This window comes from Salmo salar, unplaced genomic scaffold (genome assembly GCF_965601325.2).
Source record: "Salmo salar unplaced genomic scaffold, fSalSal1 ptg000221l, whole genome shotgun sequence".
NCBI classification, from domain to species: Eukaryota; Metazoa; Chordata; class Actinopteri; order Salmoniformes; family Salmonidae; genus Salmo; species Salmo salar.
In genome coordinates this window covers 144,804-169,622 of record NW_027675333.1, presented here as the reverse complement: position 1 = coordinate 169,622, position 24,819 = coordinate 144,804, and the positions used below count along the sequence as shown (strand labels likewise).

The following is a 24,819-nucleotide window of genomic DNA, read 5'->3' as shown; positions in this document are numbered from 1 at the left end:
TCATGCTTCCTACACTTTAACTTTTTGTCTGACAATAAAATTTACATTTTACTCTACTGTGTTACCCACTCCAGTCAGCAGATGGCGGTCTGGGAATTTAAGGTAATGCTGTTGGTGTGACGTATAATCTAGTGGACGGAAAGCTTCTTTCAACAGTAGCAACAGTTATTCAGCCACCTCTGTAGCTTGCTAGACAAAATAGCCGAACCAATAAAGCTCTTTGGGCGCTTTAGTGTATATTAGCAACTGTGTTTTAAACCCACTTCTGTCGTCTAGTTAGTTATCCGATTTAATTTCATATTTACGGTGTTGTTGTTATTAGTCAGCTAGCGGGCTGGTTAAGTTAGCATTAGCTTAGCTAGCTAACATCTCCGACCATGCGCTCACAAAGTTACTCTCCTCCTGTTAAAGAAGATGTCTGCTGGACGGAGAAAGAAGCTCTCGTCAAAGAGGAGGAGGAAGAGGAGGCTGTTTCAATACAAAAACAAGTAGAGGGTGAGGCTGTTACCGTGAAAGAAGAAGAGAAAGACGTTACAGTGAAAGAAGAGGAAGACGTGTTCAGAGTTAAGGAGGAGGAGGATGCAGTTTTTGGAGTGAAAGAGGAGATGACTGTCACATCGAAGAAGGAAGAAGAGGAAGAAACTGGATATCTGGGCCCGGTTTCCCAAAGGCATGTTAAGGCATCCAATGGTTCTAATGATGAACGGGCCCTGATTAACACTAGTAAGTACTGTCTTAAATACAGAGGCACAAACTCTGCAGTTGTTTAACTGATGTGTGGTGTTAAAGGGGAAATCTGCAATTGCTACATCCATATTGTGACTTTATAATTATTTATTTATAGCCATTGATTCTTGAAGAATATAACACATGCCTCATGAGCTTAGTTCAACTGTTGTACCCCATCAGAACCCCAAATAAGCTTTTTTTACTCCAATGTCTAGAAACAATGTAAATCAACACTGTATAGCCTCAACATGGTTAAAACTATAATGTTGATATCATGGATGATCAGTCCTTGCATCCATAGGTCTGTCTATGAATTTGAAATTAGTTACATTTCTCCAGCCCCATCATCATCTTATTACCAAGACAGTGATGGAATTACAACTTTGTTATTGTTTCAACTGCATATTGGTTGATTTATTGTTGTGTGGCTTGTTTAAAGGGGCAACCTAGGTTTTAAACAGAAACAAAATGGCTGCCCAGAGGCTTGGTTTGGTAAACAGCTGAGGGATGGGGGAAGGAGAAATGTAACCACTCTCAAATTCATAGAGAAAGCTATTGTAGCAACCGTAACCCAACACCTAGCGACCTCTTCAAGAAGTTCAGACATCTTGGTGTAACAGTTGTAAGATGTTGGCTTGACAGTTGCTGGACCCAGGTTTGAGTCCAGCTCAGGGCTACCCCCTGAATTGACTACACTATAAATACAAGGACTGGCCACCCATGAGGTCAAAATTATAGTTTTAACCTGATTTCAAGGCTATATAGTATATTCTATAATTGGCAGTTAAGATTTGCTGTGGGGGTCAAATTGTTGTCAAATTGGAAGTTTACATACACTTATGTTGGCGTCATTAAAACTCGTTTTTCAACCACTCCACACATTTCTTGTTAACTAACTGTAATTTTGGCAAGTCGGTTAGGACATCTACTTTGTGCATGACACAAGTAATTTTTTCAACAGTTGTTTACAGACAGATTATTTCACTTATAATTCACTGTATCACAATTCCAGTGGGTTTGAAGTTTACATACACTAAGTTGACTGTGCCTTTAAACAGCTTGGAGAATTCCAGAGAATTATGCCATGGCTTTAGAAGCTTCTGATAGGCTAATTGACATCATTTGAGTCAATTGGAGGTGTACCTGTGGATGTGTTTCAAGGCCTACCTTCAAACTCGGTGCCTCTTTGCTTGACATCATGGGAATATCAAAAGAAATCAGCCAAGACCTCAGTCTGGTTCATCCTTGGGAGCAATTTCCAAACGCCTGAAGGTACCACGTTCATCTGTACAAACAATAGTACGCAAGTATAAACACCATGGGACCACGCGGCTGTCATACCGCTCAGGATAGAGACGCGTTCTGTCTCCTAGAGATTAACGTTCTTTGGTGCGAAAAGAGCAAATCAATCCCAGAACAACAGCAAAGGACCTTGTGAAGATGCTGGAGGAAACAGGTACAAAAGTATCTATATCCAAAGTAAAACAAGTCCTATATCTGAAAGGCCGCTCACCAAGGAAGAAGCCACTGCTCCAAAACTGCCATAAAAAAAAGCCAGACTACGGTTTGCAACTGCACATGGGGACAAAGATCGTACATTTTGAAAAAATGTCATCTGGTCTGATTATACAAAAATAGAACGGTTTGGCCATAATGACCATCGTTATGTTTGGAGGGAAAAGGGGGAGGCTTGCAAGCCGAAGAACACCATCCCAACTGTGAAGCACAGGGGTGGCAGCATCATATTGTGGGGATGCTTTGCTGCAATAGGGACTAGTGCAGTTCACAAAATAGATGGCATCATGAGGAAGGAAAAGTATGTCGATATATTGAAGCAATATCTCAAGACATCCGTCAGGAAGTTAAAGCTTGGTTGCAAGTGAGTCTTCCATATGGACAATGACCCCAAGCATACTTCCAAAGTTGTGGCAAAATGGCTGAAGGACAACAATGTATTGGAATGGCCATCACAAAGCCCTGACCTCAATCCTATAGAACATTTGTGGGCAGAACTGAAAAAGCGTGTACGAGCAAAGAGACCTACAAACCAGACTCAGTTACACCAACTCTGTCAGGAGGAATGGGCCAAAATTCACCCAACTTATTGTGGGATGCTTGTGGGAGGCTACCCAAAACGTTTGACCCAAGTTAAACAATTTAAAGGCAATACCACCAAATGCTAATTGAGTGTATGTAAACTTCTGACCCACTGGGAATGTGATGAATGAAATAAAAGCTAAAATAAATCATTCTCTCTACTATTATTCTGACATTTCACATTCTTAAAATAAAGTGGTGATCCTACTTGACCTAAGACAGGGAAGAATTTCCACTCGGATTAAATGTTAGGAATTGTGAGAAACTGAGTTTAAATGTATTTGGCTAATGTGTATGTAAACTTCCGACTTCAACTGTATACATAGATTCAATTACATTAAGGGTGAAACATACCTAGATTCAATAACATTTATATGATTCAATAACATTCATGAATTGGTTTGAAACCTTTGTTTTAGAACCTTCTCAAAGTTGGTGCCTTGACGGTTTCTCACTCGTACCCTGACTTTTTAAAAGGGATTTTGGGACAATTAGCTTAGTTTATAACATGTATTTTAGGAACTGCGTGTCACAGCATGACAATGTGAACATGATTGGTCGACAGTCTCTTGGATGGGCATTAAACATTTGAATAAAGCTGTAATTTAACAAAATGTGGAAAAGGGGAAGGGGTCTGAACTTTCTGAATGCTCTATGTTTTATTATATTTTTCAAATGTAACCTTTATTTAACTAGACAAGTCAGTTAAGAACAAATTCTTTTTTACAATGACGGACGACGCTTGGCCAATTGTGCGTCTCCCTATGGGACTCCCAATCACGGCCGGTTGGGATACAGCCAGGATTCGAACCAGGGTCTGTAGTGACGCCTCAAGCACTGAAATGCACCACTCGGGAGCCCCAAAATCATCTTCTAGTGCTGTCCCCAACTAAAATAAATCTTGGCCAACCAAGAGTCTAATTTTGTTTCTACCAATCGATTGGTTGAAAATTTCGAAACCTGAGAAGATTTCATGCAGGAACTGGCCTGTCTGACAAGGTGTCGTTCTTCTTGTCTCTGTTTATTGAAGAGTGAGGATCTTAGCTGTCCCGTGACACTTCCTACGGCTGCCATAGGTTCTCAGAAGGCGGCAAAAAGCGGAATCGTGGCTTTGCAGGCTCTGGCTGAAACAAAGTAGCGCGTTTGGGTAGTGGCTGGTTACAGTACTGTGAGACTCAGGCTCGTGCCCGCGTCGACCGAAAGGTTTGTTTTCATTCCTCTGTTTAGCTAAATGGACATTCCCGGTCGGAATATTATCGCTTTTTTACGAGAAAAATGGCATAAAAATGGATTTTAAACAGCGGTTGACATGCTTCGAAGTACGGTAATGGAATATTTAGATTTTTTTTGTCACGAATTGCGCCATGCGTGCGACCCTTCTTTACCATTCGGATAGTGTCTGGGACGCACGAACAAAACGCCACTATTCGGATATAACGATGGATTATTTTGGACCAAACCAACATTTGTTATTGAAGTAGCAGTCCTGGGAGTGCATTCTGACGAAGACAACAAAAGGTAAACAAACTTTTATAATAGTAAATCTGATATTAGTGAGTGCTAAACTTGCCGGGTGTCTAAATAGCTAGCCCGTGATGCCTGGGCTATGTACTTAGAATATTGCAAAATGTGCTTTCACCAAAAAGCTATTTTAAAATCGGACATATCGAGTGAATAGAGGAGTTATGTATCTATAATTCTTAAAATAATTGTTATGCTTTTTGTGAACATTTATCGTGAGTAATTTAGTAAATTGTTAGCAAATTCCCCGGAAGTTTGCGGGGGGTATGCTAGTTCTGAACGTCACATGCTAATGTAAAAAGCTGTTTTTTGATATAAATATGAACTTAATTGAACAAAACATGCATGTATTGTATAACATGTCCTAGGTGTGTCATCTGATGAAGATCATCAAAGGTTAGTGCTGCATTTAGCTGTCTTCTGGGTTTTTGTGACATTATATGCTAGCTTGAAAAATGGGTGTCTGATTATTTCTGGCTTGGTACTCTGCTGACATAATCTAATGTTTTGCTTTCGCTGTAAAGCCTTTTTGAAATCGGACAGTGTGGTTAGATAAAGGAGAGTCTTATCTTTAAAATGCTGTGAAATAGTCATATGTTTGAAAAATTGGAGTTTTTGTATTTTTGAGGAATTTGTAATTCGCGCCACGCCTATCATTGGATATTGGAGCAGGTGTTCCGCTAGCGGAACGTCTAGATGTAAGAGGTTAATAAAATAAAAATTATTCTCGACCAGGTTGAAATACTATCAGACATCCCCAAATGGGCACATTTATAGGCCTACATTTGTGTACAGGCCAGGTAGATTAATCCTACTTCTATATGCGTATTCAGGTGTGCGTCCTTACTCAACATTGACAGGAGTTTCAAACAAAAGACAATGAATAAATTGACAAAACTGCGGGGTAAGGTCTGGGTGGTCTGCCAGGGGTCGTTTCATTTAGTATCCGATTGGGTCGGCATGGGGAATGATTGTATTTTCCCATAGTATGTTGTACCGAAGTTGACCGACTGAAAGGGAGTGTAACTTTGATTATAATTACTCTTCCATGAAGGAGGGAAACGAGGTGCAACACGTGTTTGGCGCTGCCCTTTCCTGGGTCGGTGAAGAGCGGTATTAAATTTAAGGAATAAATCCGAGCCTCACGGTCATCACCTGTGGAAGGCGGGGCTTCCAGAGAGGCACGGATTTAATAGTATGTTGTACCTAGTTTTCCTCCTTCAGGGAACAGTAGTTATAGTCATAACATGTGGATTTAATAGTATGTTGTACCTAGTTTTCCTCCTTCAGGGAACAGTAGTTATAGTCATAACATGAGGATTTAATAGTATGTTGTACCTAGTTTTCCTCCTTCAGGGAACAGTAGTTATAGTCATAACGTGTGGATTTAATAGTATGTTGTACCTAGTTTTCCTCCTTCAGGGAACAGTAGTTATAGTCATAACATGAGGATTTAATAGTATGTTGTACCTAGTTTCCCTCCTTCAGGGAACAGTAGTTATAGTCATAACATGTGGATTTAATAGTATGTTGTACCTAGTTTTCCTCCTTCAGGGAACAGTAGTTATAGTCATAACATGTGGATTTAATAGTATGTTGTACCTAGTTTTCCTCCTTCAGGGAACAGTAGTTATAGTCATAACATGTGGATTTAATAGTATGTTGTACCTAGTTTTCCTCCTTCAGGGAACAGTAGTTATAGTCATAACATGTGGATTTAATAGTATGTTGTACCTAGTTTTCCTCCTTCAGGGAACAGTAGTTATAGTCATAACATGTGGATTTAATAGTATGTTGTACCTAGTTTTCCTCCTGCAGGGAACAGTAGTTATAGTCATAACATGAGGATTTAATAGTATGTTGTACCTAGTTTCCCTCCTTCAGGGAACAGTAGTTATAGTCATAACATGTGGATTTAATAGTATGTTGTACCTAGTTTTCCTCCTTCAGGGAACAGTAGTTATAGTCATAACATGAGGATTTAATAGTATGTTGTACCTAGTTTCCCTCCTTCAGGGAACAGTAGTTATAGTCATAACGTGTGGATTTAATAGTATGTTGTACCTAGTTTCCCTCCTTCAGGGAACAATAGTTATAGTCATAACATGAGGATTTAATTGTATGTTGTACCTAGTTTCCCTCCTTCAGGGAACAGTAGTTATAGTCATAACATTAAGCTTGTCATATGATGAACTTCAACTTAAATACTGGATCTTGCTGTCAGACAGTTTTTTGTATTCAGATCTCTGAAATGCTCTCTAATTACGTAACATTTAGTGTCTCCTTATATTACGCTGGGAAAACAGTTTTCATGGGCACAGAAATCCTAAATCATTTCAGAGTTTGCTAAATCCAATGGTTCTAACCAAGAGTCATCTTAACTTTATTGACAACACCCAAATGGATACTGTCATTAACGTGGTTCTTCAATAATAACACATAATTCTTAATACTGTAGCTGTTTAGTTCCAGTCACATGTTCAACTATCATCAGCTGATCCAGGAAATCATTTTCTGAATGACAGTCACATGACAAACATCACGACATGCAACAACAACCAAAGTGCTTCTTCATTCATTACTCTGGTAAAGACAGTTATGCCGTGCTCCATGTTGGATCCAACATCCCTAACAAATTGATGTTTATAGTGTGTTATTGTCTGCTTGATTTACAGCGGGGTCTCGTTAGTCTGTTTGGACACAGAGATACTTAGTCTTATCTTTCAAATGGTGTAAAATAGTCATATGTTTGAGAAATTGAAGTTATAGCATTTTTAAGGTTTTTGTATTCCGCGCCACGCTCTACCGTTGGATATTAGTGAGGCGTTCCGCTAGCGGAACGTCTAGATGCAAATGTACAAACCCTCATTGTCAGGCTGATGTTAAAGCTAGCCAAAGAGCATTTTACTGGTTGAAGTGTTTTTTAAGTATAAATTAGTTGATTTGCGACAATAACACAAACATATTAAGCAGGAGATTCAAACGAGCCTTACAGTTATAATCCAAAAGTAATGTGAAATGCACTCATAAGCAACCTGGAAATGGAGGCTATTTTTGCTGTCAGCCTATGAGAACTCCCCTGAGTTTTCCCCCATGGTGGTGAATTAGTGAATAGACACAGAGCTTAATGTGAGTTTCCTTGAGTAGCACTCCTGATCTTGCGCTGTAATATTCAGAATACATTGTGAAAAACTAAAATCTTAGCTCACCATTTTTGCTCCAGGCAGATATACTACATCCATAACTAGTGGTTTCCTCATTAGCAGATATACTACATCCATAACTAGTGGTTTCCTCCTTACCAGATATACTACATCCATAACTAGTGGTTTCCTCATTACCAGATATACTACATCCATAACTAGTGGTTTCCTCATTAGCAGATATACTACATCCATAACTAGTGGTTTCCTCATTAGCAGGGAGGAGTTTCTACAACCAGATTGTGTGTGCATCGCCCTCGTGCTGCAATTTTAGCAAACACAGAAAGGGGCCTATATTGGAGACCAAAAGTCGTCTGGTACACTGCTTAGAGTTTCAACAACATGAATAACTTATTTCTAGTTACTACTAATGTGAAAACAAGACAAAATATGATTGTTGCTAAGTTGACTGTCTTAATTGTCAAATAATTGAACAGACGTCAATTGTTGTACAACTTCATGGGTAGGACCTTTTACCTCAAATAAACAATGGATTTCTGCTGTTGTGGGCCTTTAACCATCTGTCTGACTTTGTTGTTCACACAGGAGAGAGGCGGGACTATCGTGGATCCTCTGGGGACCCTCAACAACATCATGACGCTGACAAGGCAGAGAAGAGTCTCTCCAGATCAGAACACCTCAATAAACACCTGCAGAGATCCACAGGGAAGAGAACTCACTGCTGCTCTGACTGTGGGAAGAGATTCACCTCATCAGGCATTAAAATTCATCAGAGAACACACACAGGAGAGAAACCTTATAGCTGTGATCAATGTGGGAAGAGTTTTGTTCAATCTGGCAATCTGACATCACACCAGAGAACACACACAGGAGAGAAACCGTATAGCTGTGATCAGTGTGAGAAGAGTTTTACTGAGTCTGGGGGTCTGACTAAACACCAGAGAACACACACAGGAGAGAAACCTTATAGCTGTGATGAATGTGGGAAGAGTTTTATTACATCTAACATTCTGACTCAACACAAGATAACACACACAGGAGAGAAATCTTATAGCTGTGATCAATGTGGGAAGAGTTTTGGTCGATCTGGAGAACTGACTGTGCACCAGAGAATACACACAGGAGAGAAACCCTATAGCTGTGATCAATGTGGGAAGAGTTTTGCTGCATCTACCAATCTGAATCTACACCAGAGAACACACACAGGAGAGAAACCTTATGGCTGTGGTCAATGTGGGAAGAGTTTTGTTCAATCTGGCCATCTGACATTACACCAGAGAACACACACAGGAGATAAACCTTATAGCTGTGATCAATGTGGAAAGAGTTTTGCTGCATCTAGCACTCTGACGCTACACCAGAGAACACACACAGGAGAGAAACCTTATAGCTGTGGTCAATGTGGGAAGAGTTTTGTTCAATCTGGCCATCTGACAGTGCACCAGAGAACACACACAGGAGAGAAACCATATAGCTGTGATCAGTGTGGGAAGAGTTTTACTGAGTCTGGGGGTCTGACTAAACACCAGAGAACACACATAGGAGAGAAACCGAATAGCTGTGATCAGTATGGGAAGAGTTTTTTACTGAGTCTCGTCGTCTGACTAAACACCAGAGAACACACACAGGAGAGAACCCTCATAGCTGTGACCAGAGATAATCTGATAAAAGATCTCTGATCAAATGTCAGAAACTACTTACATTAAGGAGTTGTTTCATGATATCAATGAACTAATGTCACAATGTAGAATTTTTGAACATTGTAGTAGGAGTATTTTAATGATGTCCCAATGTAGAACCCTAAACGTTTGTCCCCTGTTCTATTGATTTCAACATGATATGGATATTAGCCTCAGGGGGAAAATCCAGGCTCTGAATTGAAAGAGTACTATATATGTGATTTAACAAAAAGTTACTAACAAAAAAGTTGTTACACTTACCACGTTGGTTACCCACTGGAATCAAAATGCACCACTTCAAAATGTAGCTAGCTGTTTTCTACAAATTGTCCTCTCACCAGTGATGTACACATTACTCCCAGATTCCGTGTGGTTTTTGAGCTGTTAGTTTTAACAGGACGTGCAACCTCATCTCCCTTCTGTCACACAATTGATTTCAACATGATATCGATGAGTTATGACAAATAAGTGTTGTGTTCCTTTGTTTAGCGACCCCTAAATTTAAATGCATCACTCCAAAATGTAGCTGACTGTCTTCTGCAGGTAGGTCCTCTAACCAGTGAGGTAAAATATATCTCCCATTTCCATGTGTTTTGTTTAGTTGTTAGTTTCAACATCACGTACAACCTGATTTCCCCCCTAATTGATTATCAGTGATTTATTGCTACTTGTCAAAACAAGGTGCTTGTTTAAAAAAAAATACAAGTAATATGATTATTGTGGCAGATGTTTGTGTATATAGCACATGTTATGTTTAGATTTTCAATTCATCCCAAACTGTTTCTGCATATTGGTTATTGATTTGGACACGTTAAAACTGTGTTTTGACATTGGGGCTATTTCATATTTACATTTCATGTAACATTTAGTAATCATGATTATTCAACCAACTGACAATTTTTTTGGTACAATTATATTGACATTGTTGCCCTGCTTTTAGAATATCAGGGTTCATTCTCAGATGTGCCAACCCAAATGTACTAGAGCATGACATTGGGGACTGGGCCCCGATCCAACAACATGCCTATCTAGTGAACCCTGAAAAGAGAGAGAAGCTCTGCAGTGAGGTGGAAAGTTAGTACGGATATTGCAGGAGTTTCCTCTTGAAATCAGACATGTCTGTGTCCTATTGGAGATGAGTTTTGTTTGGGCTCGTTCCAAGAGGACGAGAGTTCTAGAAGCTAAGGAAGGATTGTATAGAACGAAAGATGAAGGAGAAAAGATACTGTATATTATTTAGAAATGTTTTTTCTTGTTTTTAATTGTTGACAGCCAGTAGACACCATGTTTATATTGTAGAAGGGAATACATTTAGTTGATTATAATGTGAAATGGAAGTTGTTTTCTGTTGGTGGTGAGCAAACTTGTCCAAAAGAAATATAGGATATATTTGTTGTCTTAAGGGGGAAGGTGTTACAGGCTTTGGTTTTTCCATTTATGTTTTGAGGTTGGACTTTAGCTCGTTAGCACGTCTAGCTCGTTAGCATGTATAGCACGTCTAGCTCGTTAGCACGTCTAGTTCCGTCAGCACGTCTAGTTCCGTCAGCACGTATAGCTCGTTAGCCCGTTAGCCCGTCTAGCTCGTTAGCCCGTCTAGCTCGTTAGCACGTAGGACACACTGATTGGTGTCACCTCGTTAGTCAGTATGTGTTACACCTGTGCTGGCTTGTCCATCTCGTTAGTGGGAAGGTGTTTCACCTGAGCTGGTCCAGGTTCTATTTAAGAGTGTCTGGCCCAGTGCTCCAGTTGTCTTGATACATGTGGAGAGTCAACACCTTTAGTTGCTCCACCTTTTTGGTTTACTTCCTGTCTTTAAGTTTGGTGTGGGATTTTCTTTTGTTTGCCTCTTCTTGGGCAGATTTAGTGGGTCTCATGGTGGGTGTCTTTTTAGGTCCCAGTCATGTAGGTTGAAAGGGGTGTATCTTGGCTGTAAAATACCTTTGTACTTTTGTATTGTGGCTCTCAACGAATCATCTGGGGGGGAGTTGTTGACCAGCCATCATTATCGTAGAGCACTCGTTTGATTAATTTTGTATGTGTACGTTGTATTGCCCTGCTCCATTATTAAGTGAATAAAGATTTAGTTTAAGAATAACTCTGACTTGTGTGATAAGTTTGTCTCAATTGATTTTAAAGAAATTAACCACCACATTTGGGGATGTGAATCTTCACTTGGTGACCGCTCCTGATGACCTGGGTAAATGGTGCACGAGGGATCCCTCTAACTTGGGATCTCAGGGAGACCACACTTGGGATATCCTCAATTGATTAAGACACGTTAAAACTGTTTTAACGTGTCTAAATCAATAACCAATATGCAGAAACAGTTTGGGATAAATTGAAAACCTAAACATAACATGTGCAATATACACAAACATCTGCCACAATAATCATATTACTTGTATTTTTTGAAACAAGCAGCTTATAACTGCACAAGCAGCAATAAATCACTGATATCGATTAGGGGGGAAATCAGGTTGTACGTGCTGTTGAAACTAACACAACTAAAATAAACACATGGAAATGGGAGATATATTTTACCTCACTGGTTAGAGGACAACCTGCAGAAGACAGTCAGCTACATTTTGGAGTGATGCATTTAAATGTAGGGGTCGCTAAAATAAGTAACACTTATTTGTCATAACTAATCAATATCATGCTAAAATCAATTGTGCCGAGAGGAGGGAGATGAGGTTGCACATCCTGTTAAAACTAACAGCTCAAAAACCACATGGAATCTGGGAATAATGTGTACATCCCTGGTTAGAGGACAACTTGTAGAAAACAGCCAGATACATTTTGAAGTGTTGCATTTTGATTCAAGTGGGTCGCCAACGTGGTAAGTGTAACACAGCTCTTTTTTTGTTAGTCACTTTTTGTTAAATCACATAAATAGTAACTCTTCCATTTCAGAGCCTGGATTTTCCCCCTGAGGCTAATATCCATATCATGTTGAAATCAATAGAACAGGGGACAAACGTTTAGGGTTCTACATTGTGACATCATTAAAATACTCCTACTACAATGTTAAAACATTCTACATTGTGAGATTATATCATTGATATCATGAAACAACTCCTTCATGTATTTTCTGATGTTTGTTCAGATGTCTTTTATCGGTGAATCTCTTCCCACATTGACCACAGCTATAAGATTTCTCTCCTGTGTGTATTCTCTGGTGTTTAGTCAGATGGCCAGATGTTGTAAAACTCTTCCCACATTGATCACAGCTATAAGATTTCTCTCCAGTGTGTGTTCTCTGGTGTCGTGTCATATGGCTAGATGTAGTAAAACTCTTCCCACATTGATGACAGCTATAAGGTTTCTCTCCTGTGTGTGTTCTCTGGTGCACTGTCAGCTGTCCAGATTGACAAAAACGCTTCCCACATTGATCACAGCTATAAGATTTCTCTCCTGTGTGTGTTCTCTGGTGTGCAGTCAGACTTCCAGATAGACCAAAACTCTTCCCACATTGAGTACAGCTATAACGTTTCTCTCCTGTGTGGATTTTCTGATGAATTTTAATGCCTGATGAGGTGAATCTCTTCCCACAGTCAGAGCAGCAGTGAGTTCTCTTCCCTGTGGATCTCTGCAGGTGTTTCTTGAGGTGTTCTAATGTGGAGAGACTCTTCTCTGCCTCTTCAGCATCATGATGTTGTTGAGGCTCCCCAGAGGATCCACGATAGTTAAGTATCTCTCCTGTGTGAACAACAAAGTCAGACAGATGATTAAAGGCCCACAACAGTAGAAATCCACTGTAAAAGGTGATGCCAACAGCGGAGCCATGATGTTGGACAACATCTGTAATGTCATGTTAAAATTGTTGGACAAATGTCTTAAAATGAGCAAGAATAGTCATATTTTGTCTTGTTTTCACATTAGTAGTGAAATCGATGATTGTAGGCTAGAAGTAAGTTAGTAAAGTTGTTGAAACTCTAAGCAGTGTGCCAGACGACTTTTGGTCTCCAATATAGGCCCCTTTCTGTGTTTGCTAAAATTGCGGCACGAGGGCAGAAACTCCTCCCTGCTAATGAGGAAACCACTAGTTATGGATGTAGTATATCTGGTAATGAGGAAACCACTAGTTATGGATGTAGTATATCTGGTAATGAGGAAACCACTAGTTATGGATGTAGTATATCTGGTAATGAGGAAACCACTAGTATTGGATGTAGTATATCTGGTAATGAGGAAACCACTAGTTATGGATGTAGTATATCTGGTAATGAGGAAACCACTAGTTATGGATGTAGTATATCTGGTAATGAGGAAACCACTAGTATTGGATGTAGTATATCTGGTAATGAGGAAACCACTAGTTATGGATGTAGTATATCTGGTAATGAGGAAACCACTAGTTATGGATGTAGTATATCTGGTAATGAGGAAACCGCTAGTTATGGATGTAGTATATCTGGTAATGAGGAAACCACTAGTTATGGATGTAGTATATCTGGTAATGAGGAAACCACTAGTTATGGATGTAGTATATCTGGTAATGAGGAAACCACTAGTTATGGATGTAGTATATCTGGTAATGAGGAAACCACTAGTATTGGATGTAGTATATCTGGTAATGAGGAAACCACTAGTTATGGATGTAGTATATCTGGTAATGAGGAAACCACTAGTTATGGATGTAGTATATCTGGTAATGAGGAAACCACTAGTTATGGATGTAGTATATCTGGTAATGAGGAAACCACTAGTATTGGATGTAGTATATCTGGTAATGAGGAAACCACTAGTTATGGATGTAGTATATCTGGTAATGAGGAAACCACTAGTTATGGATGTAGTATATCTGGTAATGAGGAAACCGCTAGTTATGGATGTAGTATATCTGGTAATGAGGAAACCACTAGTTATGGATGTAGTATATCTGGTAATGAGGAAACCACTAGTTATGGATGTAGTATATCTGGTAATGAGGAAACCACTAGTTATGGATGTAGTATATCTGGTAATGAGGAAACCACTAGTTATGGATGTAGTATATCTGGTAATGAGGAAACCACTAGTTATGGATGTAGTATATCTGGTAATGAGGAAACCACTAGTTATGGATGTAGTATATCTGGTAATGAGGAAACCACTAGTTATGGATGTAGTATATCTGGTAATGAGGAAACCACTAGTTATGGATGTAGTATATCTGGTAATGAGGAAACCACTAGTTATGGATGTAGTATATCTGGTAATGAGGAAACCACTAGTTATGGATGTAGTATATCTGGTAATGAGGAAACCACTAGTTATGGATGTAGTATATCTGCCTGGAGCAAAAACTGGTGAGCAAAGATTTTCGTTTTCACAATGTATTCTGAATATTACAGCGCATATCAGGATGCTACTCAAGGAAACTCACATTAAGCTCTGTGTCTATTTACTAATTCACCACCGTGGGGGAAAACTCAGGGGAGTTCTCAGAGGCTGACAGCAAAAACAGCCTCCATTTACAGGTTGCTTATGAGTGCATTTCACACTACTTTGGATTATAACTGTAACGCTCGTTTGAATGTCCTGTTTAATATAATATAATAGTCTTCCCTGTGGCTCAGTTGGTAGAGCATGGTGTTTGCAACGCCAGGGTTGTGGGTTCAATTCCCACTGAAGGCCAGTACAAAAATAAAAAAATGTATGAAATGTATGCATTCACTACTTTAAGTCGCTCTAGATAAGAGCGTCTGCTAAATGACTAAAATGTAAAAAAATAATGTTTGTGTTATTGTTGCAAATCAACTGCTTTATACTTAACACTTCAAATGCTATTTGGCTAGCTTTGCCATCAGCCTGACAATGAGGGTTTGTCCACTAAGTGTTTAACATAACTTCACCTAACAATAACATAGACCTACTATAGGACCCATAACTTCACCTAACAATAACATAGACCTACTGTAGGACCCATAACTTCACCTAACAATAACATAGACCTACTGTAGGACCCATAACTTCACCTAATAACAACATAGACCTACTGTAGGACCCATAACTTCTAACAACAACATAGACCTACTGTAGGACCCATAACTTCACACAACAATAACATAGTCCTACTGTAGGACCCATAACTTCACCTAACAATAACATAGACCTACTGTAGGATCCATAACTTCGCCTAACAATAACATAGACCTACTGTAGGATCCATAACTTCACCTAACAATAACATAGACCTACTGTAGGACCCATAACTTCACCTAACAATATAGACCTACTGTAGGACCCATAACTTCACCTAACAATAACATAGACCTACTGTAGGATCCATAACTTTGCCTAACAATAACATAGACCTACTGTAGGATCCATAACTTCACCTAACAACAACATAGACCTACTGTAGGACCCATAACTTCACCTAACAACATAGACCTACTGTAGGACCCATAACTTCACCTAACAATAACATAGACCTACTGTAGGACCCATAACTTCACCTAACAATAACATAGACCTACTGTAGGACCCATAACTTCACCTAACAATAACATAGACCTACTGTAGGACCCATAACTTCACCTAACAATAACATAGGCCTACTGTAGGACCCATAACTTCACCTAACAACAACATAGACCTACTGTAGGACCCATAACTTCTAACAACAACATAGACCTACTGTAGGACCCATAACTTCACCTAACAATATAGACCTACTGTAGGACCCATAACTTCACCTAACAATAACTTAGACCTACTGTAGGACCCATAACTTCACCTAACAATAACATAGACCTACTGTAGGACCCATAACTTTATCTAACAACAACATAGACCTACTGTAGGACCCATAACTTCACCTAACAATAACATAGACCTACTGTAGGACCCATAACTTCACCTAACAATAACATAGACCTACTGTAGGACCCATAACTTCACCTAACAATAACATAGACCTACTGTAGGACCCATAACTTCACCTAACAATAACATAGGCCTACTGTAGGACCCATAACTTTATCTAACAACAACATAGACCTACTGTAGGACCCATAACTTCACCTAACAACAACATAGACATACTGTAGGACCCATAACTTCACCTAACAACAACATAGACCTACTGTAGGACCCATAACTTCACCTAACAACAACATAGACCTACTGTAGGACCCATAACTTCACCTAACAACAACATAGACCTACTGTAGGACCCATAACTTTATCTAACAACAACATAGACCTACTGTAGGACCCATAACTTCACCTAACAACAACATAGACCTACTGTAGGACCCATAACTTCACCTAACAATAACATAGACCTACTGTAGGACCCATAACTTCACCTAACAATAACGTAGACCTAGGACTATAAATCATTTAATATTTCAGGTGAAACATGGAAATTAAAATGTCTTTGTCATGACATTTCATAACCTGATCACCAGATAATTTTGTGAATAATCCCACTAGGCTATTCTGTAATGTGTTGTCATTCTAAATGTCCTGAATAAAGGAAAATAGCTCTGTGTGTTGTACAATAGCCTATCCATCAAGGAACAGTTCTCTACACATTATGAGCTAAGTATCTCTGTGTCCAGACAGACTAACGAGACCCCACTGTAAATCAAGCAGACAATAACACTTTATAAACATCAATTTGTTAGGGATGTTGGATCCAACATGGAGAACGGCATAACTGTCTTTACCAGAGTAATGAATGAAGAGGCACTTTGGTTGTTGTTGCATGTCGTGATGTTTGTCATGTGACTGTCATTCAGAAAATGATTTCCTGGATCAGCTGATGATAGTTGAACATGTGACTGTAACTAAACAGCTACAGTATTAAGAATTATGTGTAATTATTGAAGAACCGCGTTAATGACAGTATCCATTTGGGTGTCAATAAAGTTAAGGTGACACTCGGTTAGAACCATTGGATTTGCAAACTCTGAAATGATTTAGGATTTCTGTGCCCATGAAAACTGTTTTCCCAGCTTAACATAAGGAGACACTAAATGTTACGTAGGTAGAGAGCATTTCAGAGATCTGAATACAAAAAAACTGTCCTAACAGGACAATAACCTAAACCACAAGGCCAAATCTACACTGGAGGAGCTTACCAAGATGACATTGAATGTTCCTGAGTGGCCTAGTTACAGTTTGGACTTAAATCATCTTGAAAGTCAATGGCAAGACTTGAAAACGGCTTTCTAGCAATGATCAACAACCAACTTGACAGAACATGAAGGATTTTAAAAAGAATAATGAATATTCACATGAAGATCAGTCTCCTATTGGATGACATCACGACTTCCCATCAAGCCAACTCCTTGAAGGCCTTACTATGACATCACTCACTCCTTCTAGTTTGCAGTTATATATTTTGCTCAAAACATGTATTTGTTTCCCTTTAGTGTGTTTATACTTCACTGTATTTATCACTTTTCAACAGGAAAAGTTTAAAAAAAAATCAATGTAGGACTTCATGGACAATTCCGACAGTACAAAAACATATTCAAGTGTAGAATGCCCTTTTAAAAATCACACATTAGTTCAACAACTGCAGAGTTTGTGTCCCTGTTTTATAAGATATTACTCACTGTATTTACTGGTGTTAATCAGATCAATGTCCCTGTTTTATTAGATAGTACTCACTGTATTTACTGGTGTTAATCAGATCAATGTCCCTGTTTTATTAGATAGTACTCACTGTATTTACTGGTGTTAATCAGATCAATGTCCCTGTTTTATAAGATAGTACTCACTGTATTTACTGGTGTTAATCAGATCAATGTCCCTGTTTTATTAGATAGTACTCACTGTATTTACTGGTGTTAATCAGATCAATGTCCCTGTTTTATTAGATAGTACTCACTGTATTTACTGGTGTTAATCAGATCAATGTCCCTGTTTTATTAGATAGTACTCACTGTATTTACTGGTGTTAATCAGTTCTCCAGTCTTCTCTTCTTCGTCCTCCTCTAATGTGACAGTAATCTCCCCCTCTTCATCCTTCATTCCAAAAACGTCTTCATCTTCTTTCACTTCATCCTCCACTCCAAAAACTGCATCTTCCTCCTCGTCTTTCACAATAACATCCTCCTCCTCTTTCACTCTGAACGCGTCTTCGTCTTCTTTCACTGAAACGTCTTTCTCTTCTTCTTTCACGGTAACAGCCTCACCCTCTACTTGTTTTTGTATTGAAACAGCCTCCTCTTCCTCCTCCTCTTTCACGAGAGTGTCTTTTTCCGTCCAGCAGACCTCCTCTTTAACAGGAGAGTAGCTTAGTGAACTCATGGTCGGGGATAATAGCTAGTTAGCATTAGCGACTAGTGCTAACTTGACCAGACAGCTAGTTGACTTACAACGTAAATATTACATAAAATGGAGTACTATGTTTAAATCACAGTGGCAATTAAACCACGAAATTGTCTTAAGAACTTGAATGTTCAGACTTTGTCGGCTAGCGAGCTACCGAGGTGGCTGCAGTTGTTGAAGAAGCGTTCCGTCCACTAGATTATACGTCACACTAGAAACATCGCCTGAAAGACACATATCGCCATCTGCTGTCTGGAGGGAGGAAACGCAGTTGAGGAGGGAAAACTATTTTTATTCTTCATTGAATTATAATATTATAAAGCAGTTTAGGGAAACGTTTTTTTCCTCTCCATTAAATATGAATATTATATCAACACGTACAAAGAGCAACAAGTGCTGTTTGATTAATTCAGTTTTTTATGAGAATTTAAAACAAACTCTACATCTACTCCACATCTGTATTTCTAACTCAGTCAAATAACTAGATATCAAAATAAGCACCTAGTTATTGATACTATTGATAAAGATGAGCAAAAATTACTGTATAAAATAAATAAATAAACTTTACCCACTACCAGGATATTTTAGCCCAAAACCTGGTTACCTCTCTGCTAGGAGGCTGAAACTTGGCCATAAGTGGATCTTCCAGCAAGACACATCAACATCCACGAAGAAATGGTTAATTGGGCACAAAATCAAAAATGTTCTATGGCCATCTCAGTCTTCAGACTTGAACTCCATTGAAAACCTGTGGTTTGAATTGAACAGGGCAGTCCATAAGACAGACGAAATAAATCAAGGACCTGGAGAGATTCTGTATGGAGGAATGGTCTAAGATACCACCCAATGTGTTCTCTAATCTCATTAAACATTTCAGTGTCATTATCCTCCCAAGGGGAGGGTGCTGGAGTATTGAAAACATGGGTAGCAATAATTCCGACCCCTGCCTTTTGAGAATTACATGTTAAACTAAATCTCTTTCTCTGAGCAATTGTATTAGTATAAAATAATATAATTTCCCTTTTTTTTGGTGTAACAATACATCATGTAGATGTATATAATGAACAGACTAGGTCTATACTGCTCCTACATGGTGTAACAATACATCATGTAGATGTACAGTGGGGGGAAAAAGTATTTGATCCCCTGCTGATTTTGTACATTTGCCCACTTACAAAGAAATAATCAGTCTATAATTTTAATAGTAGGTTTATTTGAGCAGTGAGAGACAGAATAACAACAACAAAAAATCCAGAAAAATGCATGTCAAAAATGTTATAAATTGATTTGCATTTTAGTGAGGGAAATAAGTATTTGACCCCCTCTCAATCAGAAAGATTTCTGGCTCCCAGGTGTCTTTTATACAGGTAACGAGCTGAGATTAGGAGCACACTCTTAAAGGGAGTGCTTCTAACTGTAAAGGGATAATTCCAGTACAGTACATGTGTAAAGGGTGTAGAGGGATAATCCCAGTGCAGTACATGTGTAAAAGGATAATTCCAGTGCAGTACATGTGTAAAGGGATAATTCCAGTGCAGTACATGTGTAAAGGGTGTAGAGGGATAATCCCAGTACAGTACATGTGTAGAGGGTGTAGAGGGATAATCCCAGTGCAGTACATGTGTAAAGGGTGTTGAGGGATAATTCCAGTGCAGTACATGTGTAAAGGGTGTAGAGGGATAATCCCAGTGCAGTACATGTGTAAAGGGTGTAGAGGGATAATCCCAGTGCAGTACATGTGTAAAGGGTGTAGAGGGATAATCCCAGTGCAGTACATGTGTAAAGGGTGTTGAGGGATATTTCCAGTACAGTACATGTGTAAAGGGTGTAGAGGGATAATTCCAGTGCAGTACATGTGTAGAGGGATAATCCCAGTGCAGTACATGTGTAAAGGGTGTTGAGGGATAATCCCAGTGAAGTACATGTGTAAAGGGTGTTGAGGGATATTTCCAGTACAGTACATGTGTAGAAGGATAATTCCAGTGCAGTACATGTGTAGAAGGATAATTCCAGTGCAGTACATGTGTAAAGGGTATTGAGGGATAATTCCAGTGCAGTACATGTGTAAAGGGTATTGAGGGATAATTCCAGTGCAGTACATGTGTAAAGGGTGTAGAGGGATATTTCCAGTGCAGTACATGTGTAAAGGGTGTTGAGGGATAATTCCAGTGCAGTACATGTGTAAAGGGTGTAGAGGGATATTTCCAGTGCAGTACATGTGTAAAGGGTGTTGAGGGATAATCCCAGTACAGTACATGTGTAAAGGGTGTAGAGGGATAATCCCAGTGCAGTACATGTGTAAAGGGTGTTGAGGGATAATCCCAGTGCAGTACATGTGTAAAGGGTGTAGAGGGATAATCCCAGTGCACTGGTTATTGACTGGAGACTTAAAATGCTGAAAACAGGTCCCTAGTGGAATGACAACAACATGGCTGCTTGTTAAAGAAGAGATGGAGAGAGAGACAGAGATAACCATATACATTGCACATGGACCGTAAGAAATCCTGAAGGTATTGAAATGCCTGGGCTCGCAGGGGATGTGTTAATTCATAACCCATCATTTATACCTGTTAATTCATAACCCATCATTTATACCTGTTAGTTCATAACCCATCATTTATACCTGTTAATTCATAACCCATCATTTATACCTGTTAATTCATAACCCATCATTTATACCTGTTAATTCATAACCCATCATTTATACCTGTTCATTCATAACCCATCATTTATACCTGTTAATTCATAACCCATCATTTATACCTGTTAATTCATAACCCATCATTTATACCTGTTCATTCATAACCCATCATTTATACCTGTTAATTCATAACCCATCATTTATACCTGTTAGTTCATAACCCATCATTTATACCTGTTAATTCATAACCCATCATTTATACCTGTTAATTCATAACCCATCATTTATACCTGTTAATTCATAACCCATCATTTATACCTGTTAGTTCATAATCCATCATTTATACCTGTTAATTCAGGGGCGGTTCAGGCAGGCTGGCACGCTCCCTGACCTAACTTGGCAGGAACTAATGGGAATCCATAATCAATACAAATACTTTATCAATATATTTGTGTCTCTTTACTCTTGGAATCTAAAATGCTAATTGGCATCAAAGTAGACGACATGCAAGACTACAAATCCCTGCGAGCTCCTGCATGTCATCTCTAGCCAACACCTTTCACAGAACAGTTCACTGAATTGTCCATTGAAATACATTTTGACAATTTAATCATTGCTACATTAAGGCCTGATTGCTGGAGTGCTGCAGAGATGGTTGTCGTTCTGGAAGGTTCTCCCTTCTCCAGAGAGTAACTCTGGAGCTCTGTCAGAGTGAACATCGGGTTCTTGTTCACCTCCTTGACCAAGACCCTTCTCCCCAGATTGCTCAGTTTGTCCAGGCAGCCAGCTCTAGGAAGAGTCTTGGTGGTTCCAAACTTCTTCCATTTAAGAATGATGGAGGCCACTGTGTTCTTGGGGACCTTCAATGCTGAAGAAAGTTTTTGGCTCCTTTCCCCAGATCTGTTTCTCGACACATTCCTGTCTCAGAGCTCTATGGACAATTCCTTTGACCTCATGGCTTGGTTTTTGCTCTGACATGCACTGTAAACTGTGGGACCTTACATAGACAGGTGTGTGCCTTTCCAAATCATGTCTAATCAATTGAATTTACTGCAGGTGGACTCCAATCAAGTTGTAGAAACATCTCAAGGATAATCAATGGAAACAGGATGCATCTGAGCTCAATTCTGAGTCTCATAGCAAAGGGTCTGAATACTCAAGAAAATACATTTGAAAAAATGTTTTAAAAAAAAAACTGTTTTTGGTTTGTCATTATGGGGTATTGTGATGTCATTATGGGGTATTGTGATGTCATTATGGGGTATTGTGATGTCATTATGGGGTATTGTGTGTAGATTGATGAGGGGAAAAAATTATTAAATTTTAGAATAAGGCTGTAATGTAACAAAATGTGGAAAAGTGAAGGGGTCTGAATACTTTACGAATGCACTGTATATCACTGGCAGAGTTGTCTACCACTGGCAGAGTTTTCTACCAATGGCAGTTTTGTACACAGTCACGTGATACGTGGTATAGAAAAGTCCAATCTTAGGAGAGTAAATGGGAGGCACTATACTGTGTGTCTGCAGTTGTCTATCTGGTCAAAAACACTGATACAGGTGCCCCTCCACCCTCTGGTGGGATGGATCATGTCTACAGAGAAACTTAGATTCAAATACTTAGATATGTGTGTATTGGGTATATGTTGTGAAATTGTTAAATATTACTTGTTAGATATTACTGCACTGTTGGAGTTAGAAACACAAGCATTTCAATACACCCGCAATAATATCTGCTTACCAAGTGTATGTGACCAATAAAATGTGATTTTTATTTGAAATTAACATCCTATTTATCAAAGGTGCTTTTGTCTGGGGTCAAAATGACTCCAAAGGATTTGAATTTGTTAAAAGTCCATATTGATACAGAAACACTAAACCATGATTTAGATTTATTAACAACCAGTTGATTGACAAAGTCATGAAAAATTGGAAGAATTGAATAAACCACATTTTGGCTATGATAAAAGATATGCCTCGGGTCAAAATGATCCATGTCAGAAGTATGGTTCAATGAAAATATGTAGTGGGTGTAAAGTTTGTTTTATATTCTCACTCATTAAACACGAATCAATCAACACATGCTTCTCTTTGAACGACTTAATATAATATTAAACTTTCCTGAAATAAATGAAAAATAAACGTTTGGTTCCTCAACTGCGTTGCCCAGTCCAGTCAGCAGATGGCGATGTGCGTCTTTTAGGTTCAGGCGATGCTGCCAGTGTGACGTATAATCTAGTGGACGGGACGCTCCTTCAACAACAACAGCTAGTCAGACACCTCGGTAGCTTTCTAACAAACATAGCTACAACATTCACGCTCTTTACACTGGTTTGGTGTATATTAGTCGCTGTGTATTAAACACACTTATGTCGTATGTACGTGTTGGCCCATTTAATTCTATATTTACGTTGTTTGTCAGCTAGCTGGTTTGCTAAGTTAGCTTAGAACTAAGCTAGTCGCTAATGCTAACTAGCTAACATCTCCGACCATGAGTTTACTAAGCTACTCTCCTCCTGTTAAAGAAGAGGAGGTCTGCTGGACGGAGAAAGAAACTCTTGTGAAAGAGGAGGAGGAAGAGGAGGCTGTTACAATACAAAAACAAGAAGTAGAGGGTGAGGCTGTTACAGTGAAAGAAGAAGAAGACGCGTTCAGAGTGAAAGACGAGGAGGATGTTACAGTAAAAGAAGAGGAGGATGAGAAAGAGGAGGATGTCGTTTTTGGAGTGAAAGAGGAGGAGGAGGAGATCACTGTCACATCGAAAAAGGAGGAGGAAGAAGAAGAGGAGGAAACTGGATATCTGGGCCCGGTTTCCCAAACGCATCTTAAGGCATCCAATGGTTCTAACGGTGAACTTAGCAATAAGATGGTTTTGAGAAACCGTTCCCTGATTAACACTAGTAAGTACTGTCTTAAAAACAGAGGCACAAACTCTGCAGTTGTTGAACTGATGTGTGGTGTTAAAGGGGAAATATGCAATAGCTACATCCATATTTAGACTTTATAATTATTTATTTATAACCATTGATTCTTGAAGAATATAACACATGCCTCATGAGCTTAGTTCAACTGTTGTACCCCATCAGAACCCCTAATACGTTTTTTTTTACTCCAATGTTTAGAAATGTAAACCAACACTGTATAGCCTCAACATAGTTAAAACTATAATGTTGACATCATGGATGGTTTGTCCTTGCATCCATAGGTCTGTCTATGAATTTGAAATTAGTTACATTTCTCCAGCCCCATCATCATCTTATTACCAAGACAGTGATGGAATTACAACTTTGTTATTGTTTCAACTGCATATTGGTTGATTGATTGTTGTGTGGCTTGTTTAAAGGGGCAACCTAGGTTTTAAACAGTAACAAAATGGCTGTCCAGAGGCTTGGTTTGGTAAACAGCTGAGGGATGGGGGAAGAAGTGTAACCACTCTCAAATTCATAGAGAAAGCTATTGTAGCAACCTTAATCCAAAACCTAGCGACCTCTTCAAGAAGTTCAGACATCTTGACATAACAGTTATAAGATGTTGGCTTGACAGTTGCTGGACCCAGGTTTGAGTCCAGCTCAGGGCTACCCCCTGAATTGACTACACTATAAATACAAGGACTGGCCACCCATGAGGTCAAAATTAACCTGATTTCAAGGCTATATAGTATATTCTATAATTGGCAGTTAAGATTTGCTGTGGGGGTCAAATTGTTGTCAAATTGG

At 39.1% G+C, this 24,819-nt stretch overlaps 1 protein-coding gene across 1 annotated transcript; it reads left to right on the top strand.

Moving 5' to 3' along the window:
• Window positions 1-5,395: 5,395 nt before the first annotated feature.
• On the top strand, window positions 5,396-9,301 carry LOC145867165 (uncharacterized). The gene is made up of 2 exons (XM_082971218.1): window positions 5,396-5,450; window positions 8,097-9,301. The coding sequence occupies exons 1-2, from the start codon at window positions 5,396-5,398 to the stop codon at window positions 9,113-9,115; spliced, it is 1,074 nt and encodes a 357-aa protein (XP_082827344.1). The 3' UTR covers window positions 9,116-9,301.
• The last annotated feature ends 15,518 nt before the right edge of the window (window positions 9,302-24,819 follow it).